This window comes from Lynx rufus, unplaced genomic scaffold, assembly GCF_022079265.1.
Source record: "Lynx rufus isolate CCGP_SWC_20201006 ecotype Redwood Valley unplaced genomic scaffold, mLynRuf1.p SCAF_1, whole genome shotgun sequence".
Classification (NCBI taxonomy): domain Eukaryota; kingdom Metazoa; phylum Chordata; class Mammalia; order Carnivora; family Felidae; genus Lynx; species Lynx rufus.
In genome coordinates this window covers 140,812,875-140,837,994 of record NW_025814823.1, presented here as the reverse complement: position 1 = coordinate 140,837,994, position 25,120 = coordinate 140,812,875, and the positions used below count along the sequence as shown (strand labels likewise).

General features: G+C 40.5%; 1 protein-coding gene across 1 annotated transcript in view; it reads right to left on the bottom strand.

Moving 5' to 3' along the window:
- IQGAP2 (IQ motif containing GTPase activating protein 2) overlaps positions 1–25,120 on the bottom strand; it is a 295,550-nt gene that overhangs the window by 84,422 nt on the left and 186,008 nt on the right. Inside the window, exons 11-13 of the mRNA XM_047088141.1 lie at positions 23,871–24,031; positions 18,591–18,715; positions 5,371–5,534 (exon numbers count right to left, since the gene is read on the bottom strand). Of these exons, the coding sequence (XP_046944097.1) occupies positions 5,371–5,534; positions 18,591–18,715; positions 23,871–24,031 (450 nt within the window). The remainder of the gene's footprint in view (positions 1–5,370; positions 5,535–18,590; positions 18,716–23,870; positions 24,032–25,120) is intronic.

Sequence of the window (25,120 nt, the reverse complement as noted above, 5' to 3'; positions counted from 1 at the left end):
TGCAATAAGTTATAAATCTTTAGCCTGACATTCAGAGATAATTTTCCAACTTTACTTCCCAATAAACCTTGCCTGCAAAGTAGGCACCAGCCAAGCTTCTTGATTTGCTATAATCTTGACTTCTCCTTTTTGCTCTTGCTTCTCTAACTGTAAAGCTGTTTTTAACATGTTTGCCTTAATTCTTTCCATCTCTTAAAGTCTTCAATGGACCATTCTTCTGATTCTCAAGCTAGAAGTTCATTTTTCTCATCTCCCTTTCTTGTATTTTTGACATTTATATACAAATATTAATTTCATAAATACTTATTAAACACCCTGTATAGTAAAGAAGGGGCTACTCCTCTCCCTTCTTTAGTTTCCTGTAGACCCAAGCCTTCTCAGGGTTTGTGGGGCCCAGATCCATGCTCTGTATAACATGTTGCTGAGTGAATGAATAAAATCTCAAAGCAGCAAAGCAGTATGAAAGCCCATTCAATTGTTACTGAGAAGGCAAGGTACCTTGTATGACAAGGGAAATTATTTTTTGGTTGGGCATGTAAAAAAAAAAAAAAAGGGTAAGTTAGAACATACTCATAAAATCATTTAAAAGTTCAAAATAACAAAACATTAAAAAATTTAAAAAAAAAAAGGGGGGGTGCCTGGGGGTCTTAGTCGGTTAAGCAGACTTTGGCTCAGGTAATGACCTCACGGTCCAGGAGTTCCAGCCCTGTGTTGGGCTCTGTGCTGACAGTTCAGAGCCTGGAGCCTGCTTCAGATTCTGGGTCTCCCTTTCTCTCAGCCCCACATTGGGTACAGAGATTACTTGAAGAAAAAAGGAAAAAAAAAAACATCAAAAGAAACCTAAAATAAGTTTTAAGATGACAGAAACTTCAATGAAAGGAATTGGTTTCTGCAAATAAAGCCATCATGTTTAATACAGTTTCACGTAAAAGAAAAATGTAGTAATATTCACTTGTTAAAAGCACACAACTCTTGTGCAGTAAATATATACGTAGCAAAACAGAACGTTTTTGGGCATCTAGTTCATAAAGTCTCAAGGAAAGCCTTCAATTTTAAAATAGCTCACAATTCACTGCCTCTGGTGAACAAAGTGTGTTTTCTGCTAAGTATGTGCCAACATGCGCATTACCCAGCCTTTCTCCTGAGACAAAAGGAATTTGGTTTCTACACAAGGTTACACTTGAAATACTATTAACGAGGAGCAAGAATTCTCACCAGCTTAAATCCCTGTCTTCAACCTTTGATAAAACTGGTCATCCGCAGATGTTATCCGTTGTCATCGTTTTTAAAAATTCTTTTTATTTTAGAGAGAGAGGTAGAACACATGACGGGGGGGGGGGGGGAGAGATAGAATCTTAAGCAGTTTCCATGCTCAGCATGGAGCCCAATGCAGGGCTCAATCCCCTGATCCTGGGATCATGACCTGAGCCGAAATCAAGAGTCAGACGCTCAACCGACTGAGCCACCCAGAGCCCCTCCAATGTAATCTTTAACAGCTGTATGTTTTCACACAAGCTTTACTTTATACTAGTAATATAATTTTTTTCTATTATTTTCAAGGCCAGATCTTGGGAAAGCAAGGCACAGAATTATCTCCATCAAAACACAACTGCAACTTCCAAGCATCCAAACCACAAATGTTAAAAAATACACACGGATGGGGCACCTCGGTAACTCAGTCAGTTAAGTGTCTGACTTTTGACTTTGGCCAGGTCATGATCTCAGGGTCATGAGATCAACCCCCGCTGGGCGTGGAGCCTTCTTAATATTCTCTCTCCCCCACTCTCTCTCTCAAAAACAAAAAACAAAACAAAAGAAACCCACACAGACACACATACACACACACATAGACCTCATCAAATAAGCAAAGAATCAGTTTTTTTCCCCAGGGAAAAAAAGCAGGCGGAGAAAAAAAAAGTTTCAAAATTAATGGGCAGAAAGAGAAAATGGTGTTTAAAAATAGCAATTAAACCAAATCATATTCATTGCTTGGAACTGTAATGTTTTAAATCTGTTAGCTCTTGCCAATACAATTCAGGCTCCTCATTTTATAGGCTGAAGCAGTTTAATTCCAGCCTGAGCTAGAACCCAGATCCTTAGGCTCATATTTAATGCTCTATTTCCACTACTAAAGTTGCTGCTCTTACACTTAGGAAGCAAGCCTGACAGACAGATGGCAAAGTGGAGACACCCAGCAAAGGCTTCTAAGTGTCCTGGTGAGGTCCCACGGCACTCCATCTTGACCTAAAGCTATCAGACTGGAATGCTCTGGAAGGGACTTGCATAGCCTGCCTATGAAAGATTTGTGGAGTCAAGGACAAACCGCATGTGGCTGTGGGCAGAGAGGAACCTAGGTCTATCTCTATCCTGTACCCAGAAGATCCCACGTGCGGTTTGTGGATGCAACAATTTGTGTGTGTCTAGCAAGGACTTTGTGACACAGACATCACTCAGCCTTACCTGGGCAACCGCTGGCACCCACAATAATATTAGCTACATTATTTCAGTATTTTTGGGGGGTGTCAAGCTCCATGCAAAATGCTGAACACTCAAACACATGTATATGTTCACAATACAATTATATATGATTACATGTTAATATAATCTATAGAAATATAAGTACGTGAACATACAAATACACTTTATTACATCTGTATGTTACTCTTAACCCCTCATCGTGATCCTGTAAGATAGGCACTATTATATCCATTTTACACGTGTGGAAATGGAAGTAAAGAGAATTCAAGGGACTTGACTAAAATCTCTGGTTATTTTGACAAAGCCAATATTGGAATGGTGCCTGTCTGTCTCCAAAGCAAGTAACTGTATCTTCCAATGCTGACAAGTGTGCCTCGGGCCACAGTCTTGGCTCCATCAGTGGGGACGGCAGGCAGAGACCCATTCTCCCCTCCATGGGGTGTGGGGGCACAAGGCTTGGGTTTCAGTTTCACTCCCCTATTCGCTGGCCCGCTATGTATTGACCAGTCCCGTTCCTTTCCATCAGATGAAAGGGCAACCAGCCACACAGCTGCTGTGAGGGTCAAATGAAGATAAATAATGTGAGGGCACCCCTAAAGCACAGGGGGTACGGCAAGGCTGCTGCCATCCCCATCAGAAGGTTAACAGTACAAAAGTCCCTGACTTGGAGGGATGTTTTTATTTACCTTTAATGAGGCAGTTCAGTAGTACATATGATTATATGTGCATATGTATGTAACATACAAATGTAAATAAATATGCACATACATAAAAAGATATACACTTTAATTTTTATTAAAAATATATTTGCATAGGTAATACATGGTACAAAGTTTATATTAAAAATTTATTTTCTTCCTCCCTCACCACTCACTTCTCTTTGCCAGAGTCAACACTTCCTTATGCTGCTGGAGACTACATTATGCCAAAATAATTTCTAATACCTTGCATCAAAATGAGCTGCCTTGAAGGGGAACACCTCAATCGGGGCAGTAGGTCCTATTCCACAAACTAAGTTACCAGGGAAATCTTGGCCCTTTGTGAGTTGTTTACTTTTTTTTTTTTTTTAAGTTTAGAAACATTCATCATGTAATACATGTACTCTCTAAGAAAGTAAAATCCCAACAGCACAAAAACAGAAAACAAAGAAGTCTCCCATCTACACCAGACTTCTAGTTCACCTTCCAGGTGTTTCCTTCTGGAAATAATTTATGCACATGCAAGAGTATGTTTATTACGGGTGTGTATCCCATTTTCAGGCATGTGGAAACATTTTTTTTTCTTTTTTACTTAACAATATACATATTGAAGATTATCCAATATAGATTCACTCAATTTTTTTGATGACCACAGAGTATTTCACTATATGGATATACTGCAACTTACTTAACTGGGCCTCTCTTGAAGGATATTTATATTGTTTGGGGTCTTTTGTTATTACAATGCAACAATAAACATCCCCTTCCCTCTGCCTTTATAATACAGGTTTCTGAATCCAAAGGACCAGGGCATAGTGGCAGAACTAATTACTTTTTGGATAGTTTTGGATACATTACTTAGCCTAAGTTTCATTATCTGTAAGTAATGATAAGGACATTTAAACCACATGGCTGTTATGGATTATTATGAGGATTATATGAGATAATATGCATACAAATACACAGTATCATGCCTGGCAAACAACAGGTGCTCAATAAATGTTTGTTCTTTTTTTTTTTTTTTAATTTTTTTTTTCAACGTTTATTTATTTTTGGGACAGAGAGAGACAGAGTATGAACGTGGGAGGGGCAGAGAGAGAGGGAGACACAGAATCGGAAACAGGCTCCAGGCTCTGAGCCATCAGCCCAGAGCCCGACGCGGGGCTCGAACTCACGGACCGCGAGATCGTGACCTGGCTGAAGTCGGACGCTTAACCGACTGCGCCACCCAGGCGCCCCAATAAATGTTTGTTCTAATCAAAGATGCTGTTCCTGTTTCAGATGAGGCAGTTTCTGGATTGTAAACACCTACACAGAGAAGACCTCCACTCCTTGAGGTTTTGGCTTGCAGCTGGAGACATGGCATCTATGAGTGGGGTCGGTTCCAGGGAGCATCTCTCTCTCACTCTCAAGGAACAGATCATAAGCTTCACCACTCAGCACCCTTCCAACACTGGCCAGTATCTGTGGAACACCTCCTAACACCAGTCTAAGTTCTGCAGCATGGAAAAAATCCTGTGCTCTTCAAAGGGACTGTGGCCAGGTCAGTCTCTTCCTGTGCTGAGAACAAACCAGGCTCACACCTGCCCAGCACTGTATTCCCAGCCTGCACCATCCTGCTTTCCGCCCACCTAACCAGCTCCTCCTTCCCTTCCAGGGGCAGCTCCTGTTCTCTCTCCATGACCACTCCTCTTAGGATTCTAGCCCACAAAAATCCATGGTCTCTGAAGTACTCGGTGCATGCCTTGTTTTCACACTGTGTCACATACTCATCTCTACTGTTATTTAACTCTTCTATATAAGAATGCCCACTACCTCCATTTCTAAGCATCTTAAGAAGGACAGAGATCTTCAAATGTCATGTGTTCCTTCTACCCTTTTTCCCTCTTACAGTACACTATGTATACAGTATGTGCTCAGTAAATATCCAATGAATTGGAATCTGAACAAGAACTCACCCACCAGTGAGGTTTTAGTTAAAGTAAAAGCAGTGATTAGCTCTGGAGCCAGCTTCCTGCTCGTGTTTGACACCAGGATAAAAACAGCCCTATTATTTCCATTTTGGTCCATAGGCAATTGTGGGAAGAGTATCTCATAAGCCGTAGGCAAAACAAATCAAGAAAATCCTCCCTCTCAGCCCTTCTCCCTCCACCCAGTCTGTAAATTTAAAAGCAACAAACCTACTAAGACTCACCATGAGTTTCTGCATTTTAGCATGGTATAAAACATCCTGGTAGTGCTGGGCGCAGTCTGGATCCACATCTTTGATCTTAGCGGTAGGTAAGAGCAGAGTATCTAAAGTTTTCAAAGCATTCCCTTCATCAATAGCTTCATTGATGTACCCTACAGCTACGATTCCTAGGGCAAGAAAAAAAGTTTTCCTCTTAAGTCACAGTACATCATAAGTTCTCTACAATCACCTATAAGAAAGATGGAGTTAGAAAGGGGGTAGGGAACCCCCTGCACATAAGAAAACCTCTAAGGGGCGCCTGGGTGGCGCAGTCGGTTAAGCGTCCGACTTCAGCCAGGTCACGATCTCGCAGTCCGTGAGTTCGAGCCCCGCGTCGGGCTCTGGGCTGATGGCTCAGACCCTGGAGCCTGTTTCTGATTCTGTGTCTCCCTCTCTCTCTGCCCCTCCCCCGTTCATGCTCTGTCTCTCTCTGTCCCAAAAATAAATAAACGTTGAAAAAAAAAAATTAAAAAAAAAAAAAAAAAAAAAAGAAAACCTCTAAGAGCTAATAAGCAGAGCTAAGGCTGCAGGATACAAGGTCAACGTAAAAAAGTGTGGAGTATTTCTACACACACTCAGTGTACGATGTGAAAATGAAATGGAGGAGAAAATTCCATTTGGAGTAGATTCCAATCACAACTACATTGTAACTACTTAAATCATAAACGGGAATAAATTTAACAAAAGAAGCACAAGACATGTACGCTGAAAACCACGAAACACCACTGAAAAAAATTAAAGATGACCTAAATAAATGGAAAAATCATCTCATGTTCATGGATCCAAACAATACTGTTAAGGCGGAAATACTCCTCAAACTGATCAATAGATTCAGGGTAATCCCTGTCAAAATCCCAATTGCATTTTTCTTTCAAACAGAAATTGACAAGCTGTATCTAAAATTCACATGTAAATGCAAGGGACCAAGAATAACCAACGCAGTGTTGAAAAAAGAACAAAACTGGAGTTCTCTTAACAATTTCAAAACTTACTACAAAGCTACAGTTAATCAATACTGCATGGTGCTGGCATAAGGATAGATGTACGGATCAATGGAAAAGAATTTAGAGTTCAGAAATAAACCCTTACATTTGTGGGCAACTGATTTTTGACAGGACTGCCAAGACAACTCAACAAGTACAAGTCTTTATAACAAATGGCACTGGGACAACTGGACAGCCACATGCCTAAGAATGAAGCTGGACTCTTTACATCAGAGCCTACACAAAAAAATAACTCAAAATGGATCACAGACTGAAGTGTAAAAGCTTAATCTATGTAACACTTAGATGAAAACATAGGAGGAAATCTTCGTGGCCATGGGTTAGGTGCTAATTTTAATAGTGACACCAGAAACACAACTAAAGAAAAAAAATAAATACACGGGATGTAAAAATGCAAACTTTTATGCTTCAAAGGACACCAGAGAAAGTGAAGGCAATCTATAGAATGGGGGAAAATACTTGCAAATCCTCTATGTGATAAAAGACTCGTACACCTTATATACATGTATACCAGATATATAAGGAACTCTTACAACTCAACAATAAGAAAGGAAAACCCAATTTAAAATGGGTAAAGGCCTTGAACACACACTTCTTGAAAGAAGGTATACAAATGGCTAATAATCGCATGAAAAGATACTCAATATTAGTTATCAGGAAAATGCAAATCCAAATCACAATGAGATACCACTTCATATCCACTAGGATGGCAATAAAAATAAAACAAACAGTAACAAGTGTGAAGATGTGCTGACACTGGAACTCTCATACATTGCTGGTGGGAATAGAAAATGGTAGTCGTAATGGAAAACAAGCAGTTCCTTAAAATACTAAACGCAGAATTACCATCTGATCTAGCAATTCTACTCCTAGGTATATACACTTAAGGGAACCACAGGTTCACATAAAAACTTAGACACTATTCTACTTATATGAAATATCCACAATGGGAAAATCCACAGAAACAAAGTAGACCAGTGGTTGCGGGTGGGGGGAACGGGAGGACAGGCAAAGGGAAGTGACTCTACAAAGTCTCTTCTCGGGGTGATGAAAATGTTATGAATTTAGATAGTGTGATGGTAGTACAACTTTTTAAATCCATAAAAGTCACCATAAAAACAATCAATGGGTCAATTTTATGGTATATAAATTATATCTCAATGAAGGTGTTATAAAATGGGAGGACAACTTTATATACAAGTAGCAGGAGGAATGCTAATTTCTAGTGTAAACCTCACTTAGATAGCAGTGTGAAGGCAATGAGTGACAGAACCACAGAATAACAGAGCTGGAAAAATTTAATGTCGAGATGTACAGAAAAAAAAAAACTGAAATACAAAGAGGTTTGGATATACATTCTATTCTTTAGATTACGTTACCACTTTGTGAAGGATGCCAAAACAGAGATAGTTCTAAATCAAACAATTCCCTATAGTATCAGTAGAGTGAATTTCCAGGTCCATACAGTCCAATGCTGTCCAATAGAACATTTTGTGATGATGAAAACGTTCTCTGACTGGGCTGTCCAATACACTTCATGTAACTATTAAGCATTTAAAATGTGGCTAGTATGACTGACGAACTTAATTTTAAATTTTATCTAATTTTAATGATTAAAGTAGCTGCACGTAGTTGGGGAGTGTAGATAGGCCTCCTAGAGATTAATAGTCAGACATGTTTTTTAAGATAGTTTTAAGGTTTAGTTATGACTAATTACTATCACAAATTGCTTCTATGAAACCACCTGGTAAAATAACATCTGGAGCCCTAACTCATGGATATGCCAAAAGAATAATAACTGTATCTACCAGCTCAACCTTCTACCATCTCCATCATACCACAGGTTCTTAGGAAATAGACTAGAAGGTCCAGGAAAGAAAAATACAGAGCAAAGTCATGGAACTTGACAAATTTTTGCAACACCAGCAAAGGGTATCTATTTGGAGGCCCATTCTCCGTACTACCTTATTATTAAGAATAAATTATCAACAAGTCATAAAATACTAAAGTATATGCAAGAATATACTTATATATAGTAGACACATGAACAAAGTGGGGGTTAGGAGCACCAACACCCTGTGCAGTCAAAAATTCAGGTATAGGGAAGATGGCGGCGTAGGAGGATGCTGGACTCACCGCGTCCTGCGGATCACTTAGATTCCACCCACACCTGCCTAAATAACCCAGAAAATCGCCAGAAGACTAGCAGAATGGATTCTCCCGAGCCAAGCACAGATGAGAGGCCCACGGAAGAGGGTAGGAAGGGCAGAGAGGCGGTGCACGCTGCACAGACTGGCGGGAGGGAGCCTGCTGGCCAAGCAGAGCCCTGGAGTCTGGCTTGAAAAGCGGAGGGGCTGGACTGCGTGGGTTCTGCCAGCCAGCGGGACTTAACATCTGGAAGGTTATAAGTTAACAGCTCTGCTCGGAGAACGGGAGGGTTGGAGGACAACGGGAGGGAGAGTTGTTGAGTCCTGGACGACAGAGCGCAGCTTGGAGGGGAACAAAGGCGCTGGCCAGCGCCATCTCCCTCGCCCATCCCCCAGCCAAAATCCCAAAGGGAATCAGTTCCTGTCAGGGAACTTGCTTGCACCACGCAAACACCCAATGCTGTGCTTCTACAGTTCCATCCCTCCAGCAGGTCTGACACCCTCCTGGTGCCACAGGGCCCCTCCTGAAGTGGATCTCCGAAGGAAAAGCGAGCTGAGCCTGCCCCTCCGGCCCCTGTGCACTTGGTGATCCACCCCAGCTAATATGCCAGATCCCCAGCACCACAAGCCTGGCAGTGTGCAAGTACCCCAGACAGGGGCCACACCACCCCAAAGTGAATCCTGCCCCTAGGAGAGGGGAAGAGAAGGTACACACCAGTTTGACTGTGGCCCCAGCGGTGGGCTGGGGGCAGACATCGGGTCAGACTGCGGCCCCGCCCACCAGCTCAAGTTATTCAAGACAGCACAGGGGAAGTGCCCTGCAGGTCCGCACCACTCCAGGGACTATCCAAAATGACGAAATGGAAGAATTCCCCTCAAAAGAAACTCCAGGAAGTAGCGACAGCTAATGAATTGATTAAAAACAATTTAAACAATATAACAGAAAGTGAATTTAAAATAATAGTCATAAAATTAATCGCTGGACTTGAAAACAGTAAGGAGGACAGCAGAGAATCTATTGCTACACAGATCAAGGGACTAAGGAACAGCCAGGAGGAGCTAAAAAATGCTATTAATGATCTGCAAAATAAAATGGAAACAACCACGGCTCGGATTGAAGAGGCAGAGGAGAGAATAGGTGAACTAGAAGATAAAATTATGGAAAAAGAAGAAGCTGAGAAAAAGAGAGATAAAAAAATCCAGGAGTATGAGGGGAAAATTAGAGAACTAAGTGATGCACTAAAGAGAAATAATCTACACATAATTGGTATTCCAGAGGAGGAAGAGAGAGGGAAAGGTGCTGAAGGTGTACTTGAAGAAATAATAGCTGAGAACTTCCCTGATCTGGGGAAGGAAAAAGGCACTGAAATCCAAGAGGCACAGAGAACTCCCTTCAGACGTAACTTGAATCGATCTTCTGCACGACGTATCATAGTGAAACTGGCAAAATACAAGGATAAAGAGAAAATTCTGAAAGCAGCTAGGGATAAACCTGCTCTAACACATAAAGGGAGACCTATAAGACTCGTGACCGATCTCTCTACTGAAACTTGGCAGGCCAGAAAGGAATGGCAGGAGATCTTCAATGTGAGGAACAGGAAAAAATATACAGCCGAGAATCCTTTATCCAGCAAGTCTGTCATTTAGAATAGAAGGAGAGATAAAGGTCTTCCCAAACAAACAAAAACTGAAGGAATTCGTCACCACTAAACCAGCCCTACAAGAGATCCTAAGGGGGATCCTGTGAGACAAAGTACCAGAGACATCGCTACAAGCATAAAACATACAGACATCACAATGACTCTAAACCCGTATCTTTCTATAACACTGAATGTAAATGGACTAAATGCGCCAACCAAAAGACATAAGGTATCAGAATGGATAAAAAAACAAGACCCATCTATTTGCTGTCTACAAGAGACTCATCTTAGACCTGAGGACACCTTTAGATTGAGAGTGAGGGGATGGAGAATTATTTATCATGCTACTGGAAGTCAAAAGAAAGCTGGAGTAGTCATACTTATATCAGACAAACTAGACTTTAAATTAAAGGCTGTAACAAGAGATGAAGAAGGGCATTATAGAATCATTACAGGGTCTATCCATCAGGAAAAGCTAACAATTATAAATGTCTATGCGCCGAATACGGGAGCCCCCAAATATATAAAACAATTACTCATAAACATAAGCAACCTTATTGATAAGAATGTGGTAATTGCTGGGGACTTTAACACTCCACTTACAGAAATGGATAGATCATCTAGACACACGGTCAATAAAGAAACAAGGGCCCTGAATGATACATTGGAGCAGATGGACTTGACAGATATATTTAGAACTCTGCATCCCAAAGCAACAGAATATACTTTCTTCTCGAGTGCACATGGAACATTCTCCAAGATAGATCATATACTGGGTCACAAAACAGCCCTTCATAAGTATACAAGAATTGAAATTATACCATGCATACTTTCAGACCACAATGCTATGAAGCTTCAAATCAACCACAGGAAAAAGTCTGGAAAACCTCCAAAAGTATGGAGGTTAAAGAACACCCTTCTAAAGAATGAGTGGGTCAACCAGGCAATTCGAGAAGAAATAAAAAAATATATGGAAACAAACAAAAATGAAAATACAACAATCCAAACGCTTTGGGATACAGCGAAGGCAGTCCTGAGAGGAAAATACATGACAATCCAGGCCTATCTCAAGAAACAAGAAAAATCCCAAATACAAAATCTAACAGCACACCTAAAGGAAATAGAAGCAGAACAGCAAAGGCAGCCTAAACCCAGCAGAAGAAGAGAAATAATAAAGATCAGAGCAGAAATAAACAATATAGAATCTAAAAAAACTGTAGAGCAGATCAATGAAACCAAGAGCTGGTTTTTTGAAAAAATAAACAAAATTGACAAACCTCTAGCCAGGCTTCTCAAAAAGAAAAGGGAGATGACCCAAATAGATAAAATCATGAATGAAAATGGAATTATTACAACCAATCCCTCAGAGATACAAGCAATTATCAGGGAATACTATGAAAAATTATATGCCAACAAATTGGACAACCTGGAAGAAATGGACAAATTCTTAAACACCCACACGCTTCCAAAACTCAATCAGGAGGAAACAGAAAGCTTGAACAGACCCATAACCAGCCAAGAAATTGAATCAGTCATCAAAAATCTCCCAACAAATAAGAGTCTAGGACCAGATGGCTTCCCAGGGGAGTTCTACCAGACATTTAAAGCAGAGATAACACCTATCCTTCTCAAGCTATTCCAAAAAATAGAAAGGGAAGGAAAACTTCCAGACTCATTCTATGAAGCCAGCATTACTTTGATTCCTAAACCAGACAGAGACCCAGTAAAAAAAAGAGAACCACAGGCCAATATCCCTGATGAATACGGATGCAAAAATTCTCAATAAGATACTAGCAAATCGAATTCAACAGCATATAAAAAGAATTATTCACCATGATCAAGTGGCATTCACTCCTGGGATGCAGGGATGGTTCAACATTCGCAAATCAATTAACGTGATACATCACATTAATAAAAGAAAAGATAAGAACCCTATGATCCTGTCAATCGATGCAGAAAAGGCATTTGACAAAATTCAGCACACTTTCTTAATAAAAACCCTTCAGAAAGTCGGGATAGAAGGAACATACTTAAACATCATAAAAGCCATTTATGAAAAGCCCACAGCTAACATCATCCTCAATGGGGAAAAACTGAGAGCTTTTTCCCTGAGATCAGGAACATGACAGGGATGTCCACTCTCACCGTTGTTGTTTAACAGTGTTGGAAGTGCTAGCATCAGCAATCAGACAATAAAAGGAAATCAAAGGCATCAAAATTGGCAAAGATGAAATCAAGCTTTCACTTTTTGCAGATGACATGATCTTATACATGGAAAATCCGATAGATTCCACCAAAAGTCTGCTAGAACTGATACATGACTTCAGCAAAGTTGCAGGATACAAAATCAATGTATAGAAATCAGTTGCGTTCTTATACACTAATAATGAAGCAACAGAAAGACAAATAAAGAAACTGATCCCATTCACAATTGCACCAAGAAGCATAAAATACCTAGGGATAAATCTAACCAAAGATGTACAAGATCTGTATTCTGAAAACTATAGAAACCTTATGAAGGAAATTGAAGAAGATATAAAGAAATGGAAAAACATTTCGTGCTCATGGATTGGAAGAATAAATATTGTCAAAATGTCAATACTACCCAAAGCTATCTACACATTCAATGCAATCCCAATAAAAATTGCACCAGCGTTCTTCTCGAAACTAGAACAAGCAATCCTAAAATTCATATGGAACCACAAAAGGCCCCGAATAGCCAAAGTAATTTTGAAGAAGAAGACCAAAACAGGAGGCATCACAATACCAGACTTTAGCCTCTACTACAAAGCTGTCATCATCAAGACAGCATGGTATTGGCACAAAAACAGACACACAGACTAATGGAATAGAATAGAAACCCCAGAACTAGACCCACAAACCTATGGCCAACTAATCTTTGACAAAGCAGGAAAGAACATCCAATGGAAAAAAGACAGTCTCTTTAACAAATGGTGCCAGGAGAACTGGACAGCAACATGCAGAAGGATGAAACTAGACCACTTTCTCACACCATTCACAAAAATAAACTCAAAATGGATAAAGGACCTGAATGTGAGACAGGAAACCATCAAAACCCTAGAGGAGGAAGCAGGAAAAGACCTCTCTGACCTCAGCCATAGCAATCTCTTACTTGACACATCCCCAAAGGCAAGGGAATTAAAAGCAAAAATGAACTACTGGGACCTCATGAAGATAAAAAGCTTCTGCACAGCAAAGGAAACAAACAACAAAACTAAAAGGCAACCAACGGAATGGGAAAAGATATTTGCAAATGACATACTAAATAAAGGGTTAGTATCCAAAATCTGTAAAGAGCTCACCAAACTCCACACCCGAAAAACGAATAACCCAGTGAAGAAATGGGCAGAAAACATGAATAGACACTTCTCTAAAGAAGACATCTGGATGGCCAACAGGCACATGAAAAGATGCTCAACGTCGCTCCTCATCAGGGAAATACAAATCAAAACCACACTCAGATATCACCTCACGCCAGTCAGAGTGGCCAAAATGAACAAATCAGGAGACTATAGATGCTGGAGAGGATGTGGAGAAAGGGGAACCCTCTTGCACTGTTGGTGGGAATGCAAACTGGGACAGCCACGCTGGAAAACAGTGTGGAGGTTCCTCAAAAAATTAAAAATACACCTACCCTATGACCCAGCAATAGCACTGCTAGGAATTTACCCAAGGGATACAGGAGTACTGATGCAAAGGGGCACTTGTACCCCAATGTTTATAGCAGCACTCTTAACAATAGCCAAATTATGGAAAGAGCCTGAATGTCCATCAACTGATGAATGGATAAAGAAATTGTGGTTTATATACACAATGGAGTACTATGTGGCAATGAGAAAGAATGAAATATGGCCCTTTGTAGCAACGTGGATGGAACTGGAGAGTGTGATGCTAAGTGAAATAAGCCATACAGAGAAAGACAGATACCATATGGTTTCACTCTTATGTGGATCCTGAGAAACTTAACAGGAACCCATGGGGGAGGGGAAGGAAAAAAAAAAAGAGGTTAGAGTGGGAGAAAGACAAAGCATAAGAGACTCTTAAAAACGGAGAACAAACAGGGTTGATGGGGGGTGGGAGGGAGTGGAGGGTGGGTGATGGGTATTGAGGAGGGCACCTTTTGGGATGAGCACTGGGTGTTGTATGGAAACCAATTTGACAATAAATTTCATATATTGAAAAAAAATCAGGTATAATTTTTTACTCCCCCCAAATTTAACTAATCAGAGCTTACTACTGGCTGGAAGCCTCAGTAATAACATAGTCAAGTAACATGTATTCTTACAATGAGTAAGCCAGAGAAAAGAAAATGTTAAGAAAATCCTAAGAGAAAATATATTTAGAGTACTCTACTGATTAAAAAAAAAAAACAAACATATACTTCAAACCACGCTGTTCAAGGGTCAACTGTATATGCACACACATATACACACACACACAAATGGGGTTTTTTCACTTCCCAGCTTAGTGCTGATGTACAAGAACTAGGAAAGAAGGTAAACACTAACAAGCAGTAAGTTTTGAAAATAAATATTCCTAAAGCCAAACTCACTATTTCCCATTCTGTCAGTTATTTTTTCAAACACAATCATAAGTCACTTTACAAATGTGACATGCTATGGAATAAAGTAGTTTTAATTTTTAAGAAGTATCTTCATCCTGATATTCAAACGCTAAGAATGAAGAGATTTATCTGTAGAAGAAAAGGGATGATCTAAAAGGCCAGAAATTATTCTAGATTCTAACACTTAAACATGTTTGAAGAAAAAGCAAAAACAGTTCCCTAACACTCAAGTTACATGATCTGAAAACATTGGAAGAACTCAACAAAGTCTAAGTACTATCCACATACAAGGTATTATCGTTTTACCCTGTAGTAGTTACAACCTGGAGAGCATGGGATACTTCATATCATTCCCTGGACATGAAGTCTCTTCGGTAGACTGTTCCAAATACTTTTAAACACCCCATCCAAAAATGATCTTAACAGAACTATGTCTGAGAAAGAGAATATGTGTTCCTAATGGCCAGTCACCTGGGAGTGAGTGCATTCCAGCTGACTTGGTTGAAACCACTTGTTTAAGTTTTTGTTTGGTATGTTTCTAAGAACACAAGCTACTGAGGTCATAGTGAATGACCTCACAGGACATGTAAGACCTACCCAGAAGCCACCAGGGCACATGCGCATCACTTCCTCTGTTTATAAGAGAAGGGAAAATCCCATTGGTGAGCCCCAGTTCATGACCCACTTTTTTAAACTATCACAGAGACTATAATGTTCTATTCCAGTGAGACAGTGGATATTCTCTTACAGTTCATGCATTTGAGATAGCAGATGAGTTAACCTACAAAGACAAGTACCTACTAAATTAAAAAAGCAAAAATTCAAAGGAACAAAACTACCTTGTTTTGGTAGTTTGGAAAAGTGAACTTTCCAGGAAGAAATCAACAGAGCCTCCAAGTCTGAGGAAATGCACTTAGCATCTTCTCTGTTAAATGCACCTTCCACATTTAGGATTTCCCATTAGCTGTGGTACCTTCTCCACATCACAATTCAGACACAGGATTAGACCTTGAAGTGTGTGGCAGGGGCAGGGTGGGAAGGGTAAAACACTTTCAAGGTGTCCATGAAAAATCCTTAGCTCTTTGGGGTGGTTTAATTACTATACTGTGCAATTTATGTCTGTTCACAATGGTGTATATTTTTATGTAGCTTTTAAAACAATTACATAAACAGAGGATATCACACTCAAGAATTCAAGAACTTTGAACAAAAATACCTCATTGTGACCTAATAAAACAAACCAAAGCACAGAGAAATTATATATTCTGCAATGAGTTCTCCAAATTCTAGAAAGGAAATATGATAAAGAAGTCTCTGAAATAACTACTGTGGTTATGGCATATGCCCTTCATGACATGATAATCAAAGGAAATATGGTAACAGCCATGTGACGTACAGCCCAAGGAAAATACATGTAGTGTAGATGCCTATACAGACAAATCCATACCAATCCAAAGATACCAATCCAAAAATATTTCTGCTGAGATATAACACCCACCTAACAAAAAGCCATTCTTTTTTTAAGTGATACAAATGTTACTTGTTTTTCTTTTCCTAAAAAAAAGCAAAAGCTCTACTGGATAGTCTGCAACAAAAATGGCATCCTCCACCCTGCTTTTTAATTAACGTCCAGAATGGGAGTAAAAGTACAACCATTTAGCACTGAGAACTAATGCACCTTTGCCATAAAAGCAGCACATATAGAAATTACCAAAGGCCTGGACTGTGGGTATTGCCAGCAAGAACTAGGAAAAAATGAGAAAACAAAGATGGGACCTGATTCTTAGTTTTGCTTACCGAAACAGAGGAGTCCTACTCTTGAATTGCATTAGCCAAAGCACTCAAACAATTGCTGCAGGAAACTCAAGAGTGTGCAGCTGGGAGTCAAGTAGCAGGGCAGGAGGGCAGGGGGCTGGGGGTGTGAACTTTGTAACAGGACATACACTAGTGTCCGTCCAGACCAGACGATATCAAACATCTGCTCACATTAGTGCTTCCCTCTTGACTAACATCTGGCAAGAACCACCAAGGCAACGTGTCAGAAAAAAGCTAAGTGGGCTGTGTGCAAACTGTCCGATTGCAGGGATTCCAAAATGTCTCCAAGGACACGCAGAGAGGCAGCAGCAAGCTGTGTGGTCAGAGAAGAGGAAATTTAGATTTATAGAACTTAAAAAGGACAAAATGAAGAAACTGCCTGGATATATGTGTAACAGTGGCCCATCTGTGAATATGATGTCAAGGCAGCATATCTGAATGCATGTTATCTATTAGGCACCTAGAGTAAGATGTTTAACAACAACAACAACAACAACAACAACAACAACAACAAAACAAACCCTGCCATGATGCTGGGCACAGGGCTCATAGGAAAGAGTCAAGAGGGGCGCCTGGGTGGCGCAGTCGGTTAAGCGTCCGACTTCAGCCAGGTCACGATCTCGTGGTCCGTGAGTTCGAGCCCCGCGTCAGGCTCTGGGCTGATGGCTCAGAGCCTGGAGCCTGTTTCCGATTCTGTGTCTCCCTCTCTCTCTGCCCCTCCCCCGTTCATGCGCTGTCTCTCTCTGTCCCAAAAATAAATAAACGTTAAAAAAAAAAAATTTAATAAAAAAAAAAAAGAGTAAAGAAAGCAAAGCAGATTATGCAAATGCAATTAAATAACAAAGTCATATGTTTTTATCTCAACAGGGATTTTACTATCCCAAAGTTAGATTCTGCCTTAGAAGACCAGACCTAAGACCTCACCAAAACGCACTAAAACAGCCTAAACGTGTGAGGGAACTATCTGCCTATTCAGTCAGCAAACTTAGAATGAGTTATAGGTCAAAGATGGAGGACAGAGGGGAGGTCATGGACATCAGCGATCTTAATCTAAATGTTGCTGACAAATCAAAGAGCTCAGAGGAAGCCAAAGATGATGGTGCTAGTTTGTTTTTATGATGAAACAGACCACGTGGAACTTGAATTTGATAGTTCATGCTACAGGAAAGCAGTGACTACACTAACTGCTCAGTTACAGAGCTCTTGATTCCACACTCTGTTTTTGCAAGCAAGAGGCAAATGATAAGGAGGCAAGTGTATCTTCAAGAAAGCATGTTTCAGAGCATATCTTCTTGGGATTGTCCATTTTCACGCAGCTAGCTCATAATTTCTAGATACACAGTCAATCATCAATCATGGTATGTGATCCTAAAGCAACAGTTAGTTTTTGTTCCAATTTCTTCTTAGGGTAGGAACATGTTCAAACTTCAAAAAAAAAAAGCCCAAATAAAAGATCAAAATAAAGTTTAGCATCTAAAAAATTGAGTTATGGGGCACCTGGGTGGCTCAGTCAGTGAAGCGTCCGACTCCCACTCAGGTCATGATCTCACCGTTCGTGGGTTCGAGCCCTGTGTCGGGCTCTGTGCTGACAGCTCAGAGCCTGGAACCTGCTTCAGATTCTGTCTCCCCCTCTCTCTCTGCCCCTCCCCTGTTCATGCTCTGTGTCTCTCTCCAAAATGAATAACATTCAAAAAAATTTTAAAAACTGAGTTAACTAGAGTATTCACCTGTGAAGTATAAATAAGAAAACATGAGGACTTCTGTTTACATATTTTTATCCCATCCTTTTATGTCTTTTTATGTATGCTTTGTAATGCATATATGGTGACACAGTATTACAGGCAAAAAATTTATATATACACATGCATATCAGGGAAGAGTACTCTCTTGGGGCTCCATGAGCAAAAATCTGCATTCCTAATCTAGGTAACTAAGTAGTCCAGAAACCTTAGTTGCTCATTATACTATGAGAAGGAATGTGTTCCATACTTACGATCGTTTTCTTCTTGAATTTGAATATTCACCATATCTATACACTTCTGAATTTCATTCCAGCTTAAATTCTCTTGCCCTTGGGATAAGGCTTCCAGCTTCATGGTGAATAGTGCATTTGTGTAACTGTGGAAGAGAAGAGAATCATTAACACTAATCAGAGACACTCACTCTTTGTTCATTCTGTGCATCTCAAATTTGGCACATGGCCAAAAGTAGATGCTATAGGGTTAAAAAGGAGAAAGACACATGAAATGTTCTTTCACACTTTTGTGAACATACAAGCTCACTTATATTACATTTTTTTTCTTAAAGATACTTTATGTACAAATGCTGTTTTTTTAAATTTTTTTTAAATGTTTGTTTATTTTTGAGACAGAGAGAGACAGAGCATGAACGGGGGAGGGTCAGAGAGAGAGGGAGACACAGAATCGGAAACAAATGCTGTTTAATGAAAGTACCTCAAAATCCAACCTTGTACCCAACTTAAGCAAAAAAAAAAAAAAAAAAAACAAACCCTTGAAGTCCTCAACTCTACGAAACTGCTTTCTTCCCCCTCAGTTACTAATTTTCCTTGCCTTTGCATGTTTTGACTCTGTTGAGGCTGTAGGTAATTTTTTTTAAAGTTGGTTCCAAGCCCAGCATGGAGCTCAACGTGGGATTTGAATTCACAACACTGAGATCAAGCCCTGAGCTGAGATCAAGAGTCAGATGCTTAACCAAGTGAGCCACCCAGGCATCCCCCAGATAAGTTTTATGTGATAAAATTCAGAATTACCATGGTTCTCAACCATGGTTCTCAACCCTTCTCATTATTTTTCTTGTTCCTTCCAGAAACCCTGATGAATAACACACATTTTCAGTATACATTTTGTTGATAAGGTGGTATAGGGGTTGAATCAGAATATTGTAAAATCCCTCCTCACCTGTCCGTTTTTCGTAAGGCTCCACAGCACCTACTGAAAAACCTCCCTCTGTGTCCAGTCACTGCCACGGCACTCTTATACCTCATTTCTGACCTCTGACCCTCTTTACTATGGAAAACAGAGTACTTTTACTTTCCTTGGTTGGGGAATTTTAGGGAAAAAAAATTATCCACCTTGATATATTAAGAAACTGTCATTTCTCAACAGTCAATTTTCCCAGTTAAAAATCACAGAACCAATGCTGCAACCGTAAGCTACCATGAGCTACTCTAGCCTAAAGTAAAGAAACTCAATAGTTTAGTTTGCTTTTGCATTGCACCATGGAAATAACGATCAGTCTTCTACGTACATATTTATTCACTATGCATTTTGACTTCTGAATAGCATCTTTGGATTGCTAACAGCAGAGGTTAAAAAAAGGAACATCACGTTCAGTTTATTTTATTTTAACGTTTATTTATTTATTTTTGAGACAGGGAGAGACACAGCATGAACAGGGAAGGGTCAGAGAGAGCGAGACACAGAATCTGAAGCAGGGTCCAGGCTCTGAGCTGTCAGCACAGAGCCCGACGCGGGGCTCGAACTCACGGACCGCGAGATCATGACCTGAGCCGAAGTCGGCCGCTTAACCGACTGAGCCACCCAGGTGTCCCAGTAACATCACGTTCAGTTTAAAATTGTTTTCCTGGGACACCTGGGTGGCACAGTCAGTTGAGTGTCTGACTCTTGGTTTCAGCTCAGGTCACGACTTCACCGTTTGTGGGTTTGAGCCCCGTGCTGGGTTCTGCACTAACAGAGCACCACTCGCTTGCCAAATAAACAAACTATTGAACAAAAATTGTTTTCCTGATTGTGACCAATTTTCTCAAAATTCTGCGTGCTTAAAGGCACACAGAGTGCCTACAGAGTGTAGCTTGAGAGGGAAAAACATCATTCAGTGTAGGAAGTGGTGGCGATGATCCTTTATCTGTGACCCAATGAGGGATCACTAAATTCAGGCCTGAAACTGGCTAACTGTCGTGTTTGAGATTTTCACCCTACCACTCCTTATAAGCCTAGGAAAACACTCTGCTGCACTAGTAATATATAAATAATACTGGATACAATAACAAAATGGATAAACTTCAACTTGCACTTGTTAATACCCCTTATAGACAGAGACCATTCTGTAAGCAAGTGCGAAATCCCCATGGGCATTTCACATGCTTAACATCTAAATGATGATCCGATGGGAATAAAACGAGAAAGCTTAAGGGGGAATGCAGAAAAAAAATCCCAGAATTGCACGTAGCTTCTTTAGAAACAAAATGAATCAACGATGGCCAAAAGGAAGAGATTTTACAAGTAATGCAGCAGAACTCCACTGGCTTTTCCATGTGAGGATGAGTGTCTGGTACTAAGGGACCAACCACAGAAATACTCTGCAGTTCACCCTCACAGAGAGATCCGAGTCCTTTCCCTCCACACCTCTCTGAGCTCTCCTCACTGTTTGCTACAGGCAGACCAGTAATGCTGCATTTCTAACAGACTTCTGAAGCTCAAAGAGGATTACAATCCCAATTCAGTTCGGCCAAAGATTATTAACATGAAACCAACGTGGCAAGGCCTGTGGCAGGCATGCAGGGCTGTGAGCATGAACAAGGTGCAGGAGCTTTCAGCCCAGGGGTTAAGAAGACAGAAACTCCAACAGGGTATAAAAGCAGAGCACAAGAAAGGTCGTAAGAGACAGTCCAGGCGAGTAGAAATAACGAAGTTCCAAGAAAGAAGTGGGAGGAAACCCTGAGTGGTAGAGCACCTTGCCCGAGACAGGCATCAAACCAAACATTTAATCTTCGAAACTGTTCTGCAGATGCAGAGTGAGTGTTTTTGCTTTTTTTTTTTTTTTTTTTGCGCTTAGATGAGGAGACAAGACTATGAAGAGTCAGACTCAAGTATGTGTGACTCCGGTGCTATGTTCCTCTAACCACAGAATGCTAGTTCTCAGGAGAGATGACATTAGCTGGGGTGGAGAGAAGTACGGAAATAATTTGTGAAAGCACAATCTATGGAAGGCAGCTCCGGGAGTGTGCCAGGACAGGGGTGACCGGCACTCCATTCCCGGTGGGGACACGACCATGCAGAGCAGCAGGCAGGCCAGAAAGTCCACAGTGTATTAGGATCCAGGTTGGCTGAGGAGCAAAACACAAGGAGAGCTGGACCGAGAGCTAAGGTCAGAACAACATGTTTACAGTGAGGGGTATGTTCTTAATTCAGATGAGAACAAGAAACAAATGGAGAGCATTATAACCACAGCTACATTTAGAACAATTAATCTGGGACAACATATGCCTAGAGCCAATACCAACTAGACAGCACTTTGGTGAGAATTAGACAAATGAGTCTTTCTGGGAAACCACAGCCCAAGGGTGGAAGCCACGGTAAATAGGTTGACACTCTGTCTGATTCATCAAGGTTGCCCTGCCCCACGCCCCTGTGCTATGAAGAACTTGGGAAAGCATGGGGTGAGGCCCAGATAGAGCCACGTTTCTTCATCTTGAAAACCTGTGAACTTGGGTTTCCAAGAACTGAGTTAAAAAGCTGACTAGGCAAGTAAAATGCTGAGGCTGAGAAGATCAGTGAGGGCTGTCAGTACAAGAACCAAAGGGGACCTTGAAATCTCATCTTGGTACTGGTCATCCAGCTGGCCCACAAAGTGCTTAAGTCAAGCTTTAAAAAGATTACTAAAAATGAGCAAATTTTTAAAGTTTCCCATACAGAATACTTGAACTCTGAGGCTGTATCTGTAGGCCCAAGTTGAAAACCACAGGGGTAAAAGTGGTTTTCAAATGGGGTGTGAGACCATTTCCTTAACAGGTCATTTGTAAATTGGGGAGGTAGTGAGGAATTTTCGTAATCAAAGTGGATGATCTGGAGGGAGGGAGCACGGTTATTTAGAGGACAGCGGCCAGGATGCCCAATGGGTGGGACAGTCATGACAATTACCTCACCAAGACATCCCATTACAGCCCCATGGGGCTGTAAGTTTCATAAAGGAGTGACCAGCTTTGTCTTCCACTTAAGCACTGAGGGAAAGCAGCAAAGACTGGTTAGATGAGAATAAATGAGGAGGATAGAAAAGACACAGGAAGACCAATCTGGAAGTGATGACAGAAGTAAAGGTGAAAAATCAAATGAGGTACTGGCTGAGAAATGGGGACATTTGACAGAGCTAACACCCCCAGACTGGCTGTTGTCAGGGAAGGAGACGAGCAGGCTGTTCATAGCACAAGGCAGCACAGGGCTGAGGAAAATGAGTTGAACTTGAGGTTTCTAAGCTTGGGGAAGAGAATGGTGCCATTCAAAATAGTGGAGGTGGAAATAAATTACCTTGGTAACAGACTCAAGAGTTATATTAACCAGGTGGCCAAATTTATGCAGAATAAGAGCATCAGTTTCTCCAAGAAGACTAAAAAGCAAACTCTTCTGCCCTCCTGCTTTGGGGCCATTCTCTCCACAGACAAGTGGTAAAGCATTAAAAAAAAAATCTAAAGTCTTTTCAGTTTTCTTGTACAATGTACATGATCCAAGACAATTACCCAATCTACCTATTTAAGTAGTTCCAGCTGGAATCAGGACCTGAAAAGAGCTTTTGTCAAGATCTATGCAGACATCTCCCCCTAGTGGCTAACAAGAATCCAGGAAAGAAAATCACTCCTTTTAACTTGGGACCTTTGTCTTATGGAATCTCTGATGGGCTTCTTATTCTGGCCCTTTAATTTTCTCTCTAGAACTGCTATAGCATTTTATACTATCAAGTGTACTATCTAGCAGCATATTTCAGGAACATGAAATGGAAGCTGCTAAACTGAGACTGTTATCCACTAACACCATCCACTGTGGTCTCAGGATTCCTTTGACTTAACAATCAAAAAGAACAGGGTTTGAGATTCAACTGCCCAACTGTAGGTCCATAAATCCAAGTTTAGTTCTCTCATCAGTAAAATAAAAGAAAATTAGACTGGATGGTTATTAAAGTTCCTTCCAACTCTTCCATATTCAGTTGTCTCCAAAAGAAGCCCAAGGGAAGGTATGTTTTCAATAGTTCTTTTATTTTTAGCCTATCCAATAATCTTCGGTAATGACAAATCAATCAGTCAAAGCCACAATGTGATCATTTTTAGACTCTTTGTCCCCCTAAAAGAAAGGCTGTAAAAAAGGACGCATATTAGAAGGACTCTCAAAACAAAGTAGACTAGCTTTTAAGAAGATGAGTACAGAGATACGGAATTCTTCAGCAAAGAACACATCTTTAATATGCAAGATCTGCCAAACACACATTTCTGCATTAAAAGGAGATTTGGAAGATGTTCCCTTACCGTTCTACATATGATTCATCCAGATTATTGAAGCCTACTGTTGGGCTTCTGAGCTGATTCTGCACGGACATAAGATCATTGTTTTCCAAGGCCTGGTTTAGTAAAGCAACAGCAGACAGCATTTCCACTGCAATCAAGAGCTCCTCGTGGGCCAAGTAGTTCTGTTGAAAAATGTAAGCAATAAAAGTTTCCCAAATTACACACTTCATGTATGTGATGGGGTTTTAGAATGAATTTTTTTTTAAAGTAGGTTCCACGTCCATCATGGAGCCCAACTTGAGTCTTGAACTCACAATCATGGGATCAAAACCTGAGCTGAGATCAAGAGTTGAATGCTTAACTGACTGAACCACCCAGGCACCTCTAGAATGCATATTTCAAAGAACAATGAAAAATTAAAGATTTTGAGAACCCAGGAGGAAGAGGGCTCACTGGCTACCTGTTTGTCACTGGCTTTAAAGAACAGGTGAAGACTTCCGGGTTGTCCTTAGCTGATCATTTTGGGGACAGAGTTAATGGTAACCAATGGTTATGATTCCACAAACATGTGCATTTCCATAATTGATTCCCGCCAGTTATATTAGCTGCTTACAGGCTCAGACTTACTAAATAATTAAGTGAAGGATTAGACAATGCTGTCACTGTCTCAGGGTGTGAGGTTAAGATTTTAGGGAGTGATTTTCAGTTTAAATTAAGAGTAAGGAAAAGAGGGGAGAATTTCACCTATAACCCCAGAAAGATAAACTACAATTGTTAAGGCAAGAGTATCAATTCTAGTTCCAAAAAAGTTAGTCTGAGTCACTCTTTAATAACTGGGTAGAAAATTTAAAATATACTCTGAGTCCTGAATATTTGAAGAAATGTGAAGTGTATCTTTTGGTAAATGTAAGTAGGATTTATAATTCTGGATTTGGCTTATTTAAAAAAATACAGCTCATGGTAGGTATTCTTGTGATGCGCAGAGCATAAAGTATAAACTTCTCAAGTCACTATCTTGCACGCTTGAAATTAATATAGCATTGTGTATCAACTATACTCAAATGAGGGACACCTAAGTGGCTTAGTTGGGTGAGCATCTGACTCTTGATTTCGGTTCAGGTGATTATCTCTTGGTTCATGAGATCAAGCCTTCACTGGGCTCTGCTCTGTCAGTGTGGAGCCTGCTTGGGATTCCCTTTCTCCTTCTCTCTCTCTGCCCCTCCCTTGCTTATGCTCTCTCTCTCTCAAAACAAATAAATAAACCTAAAAAA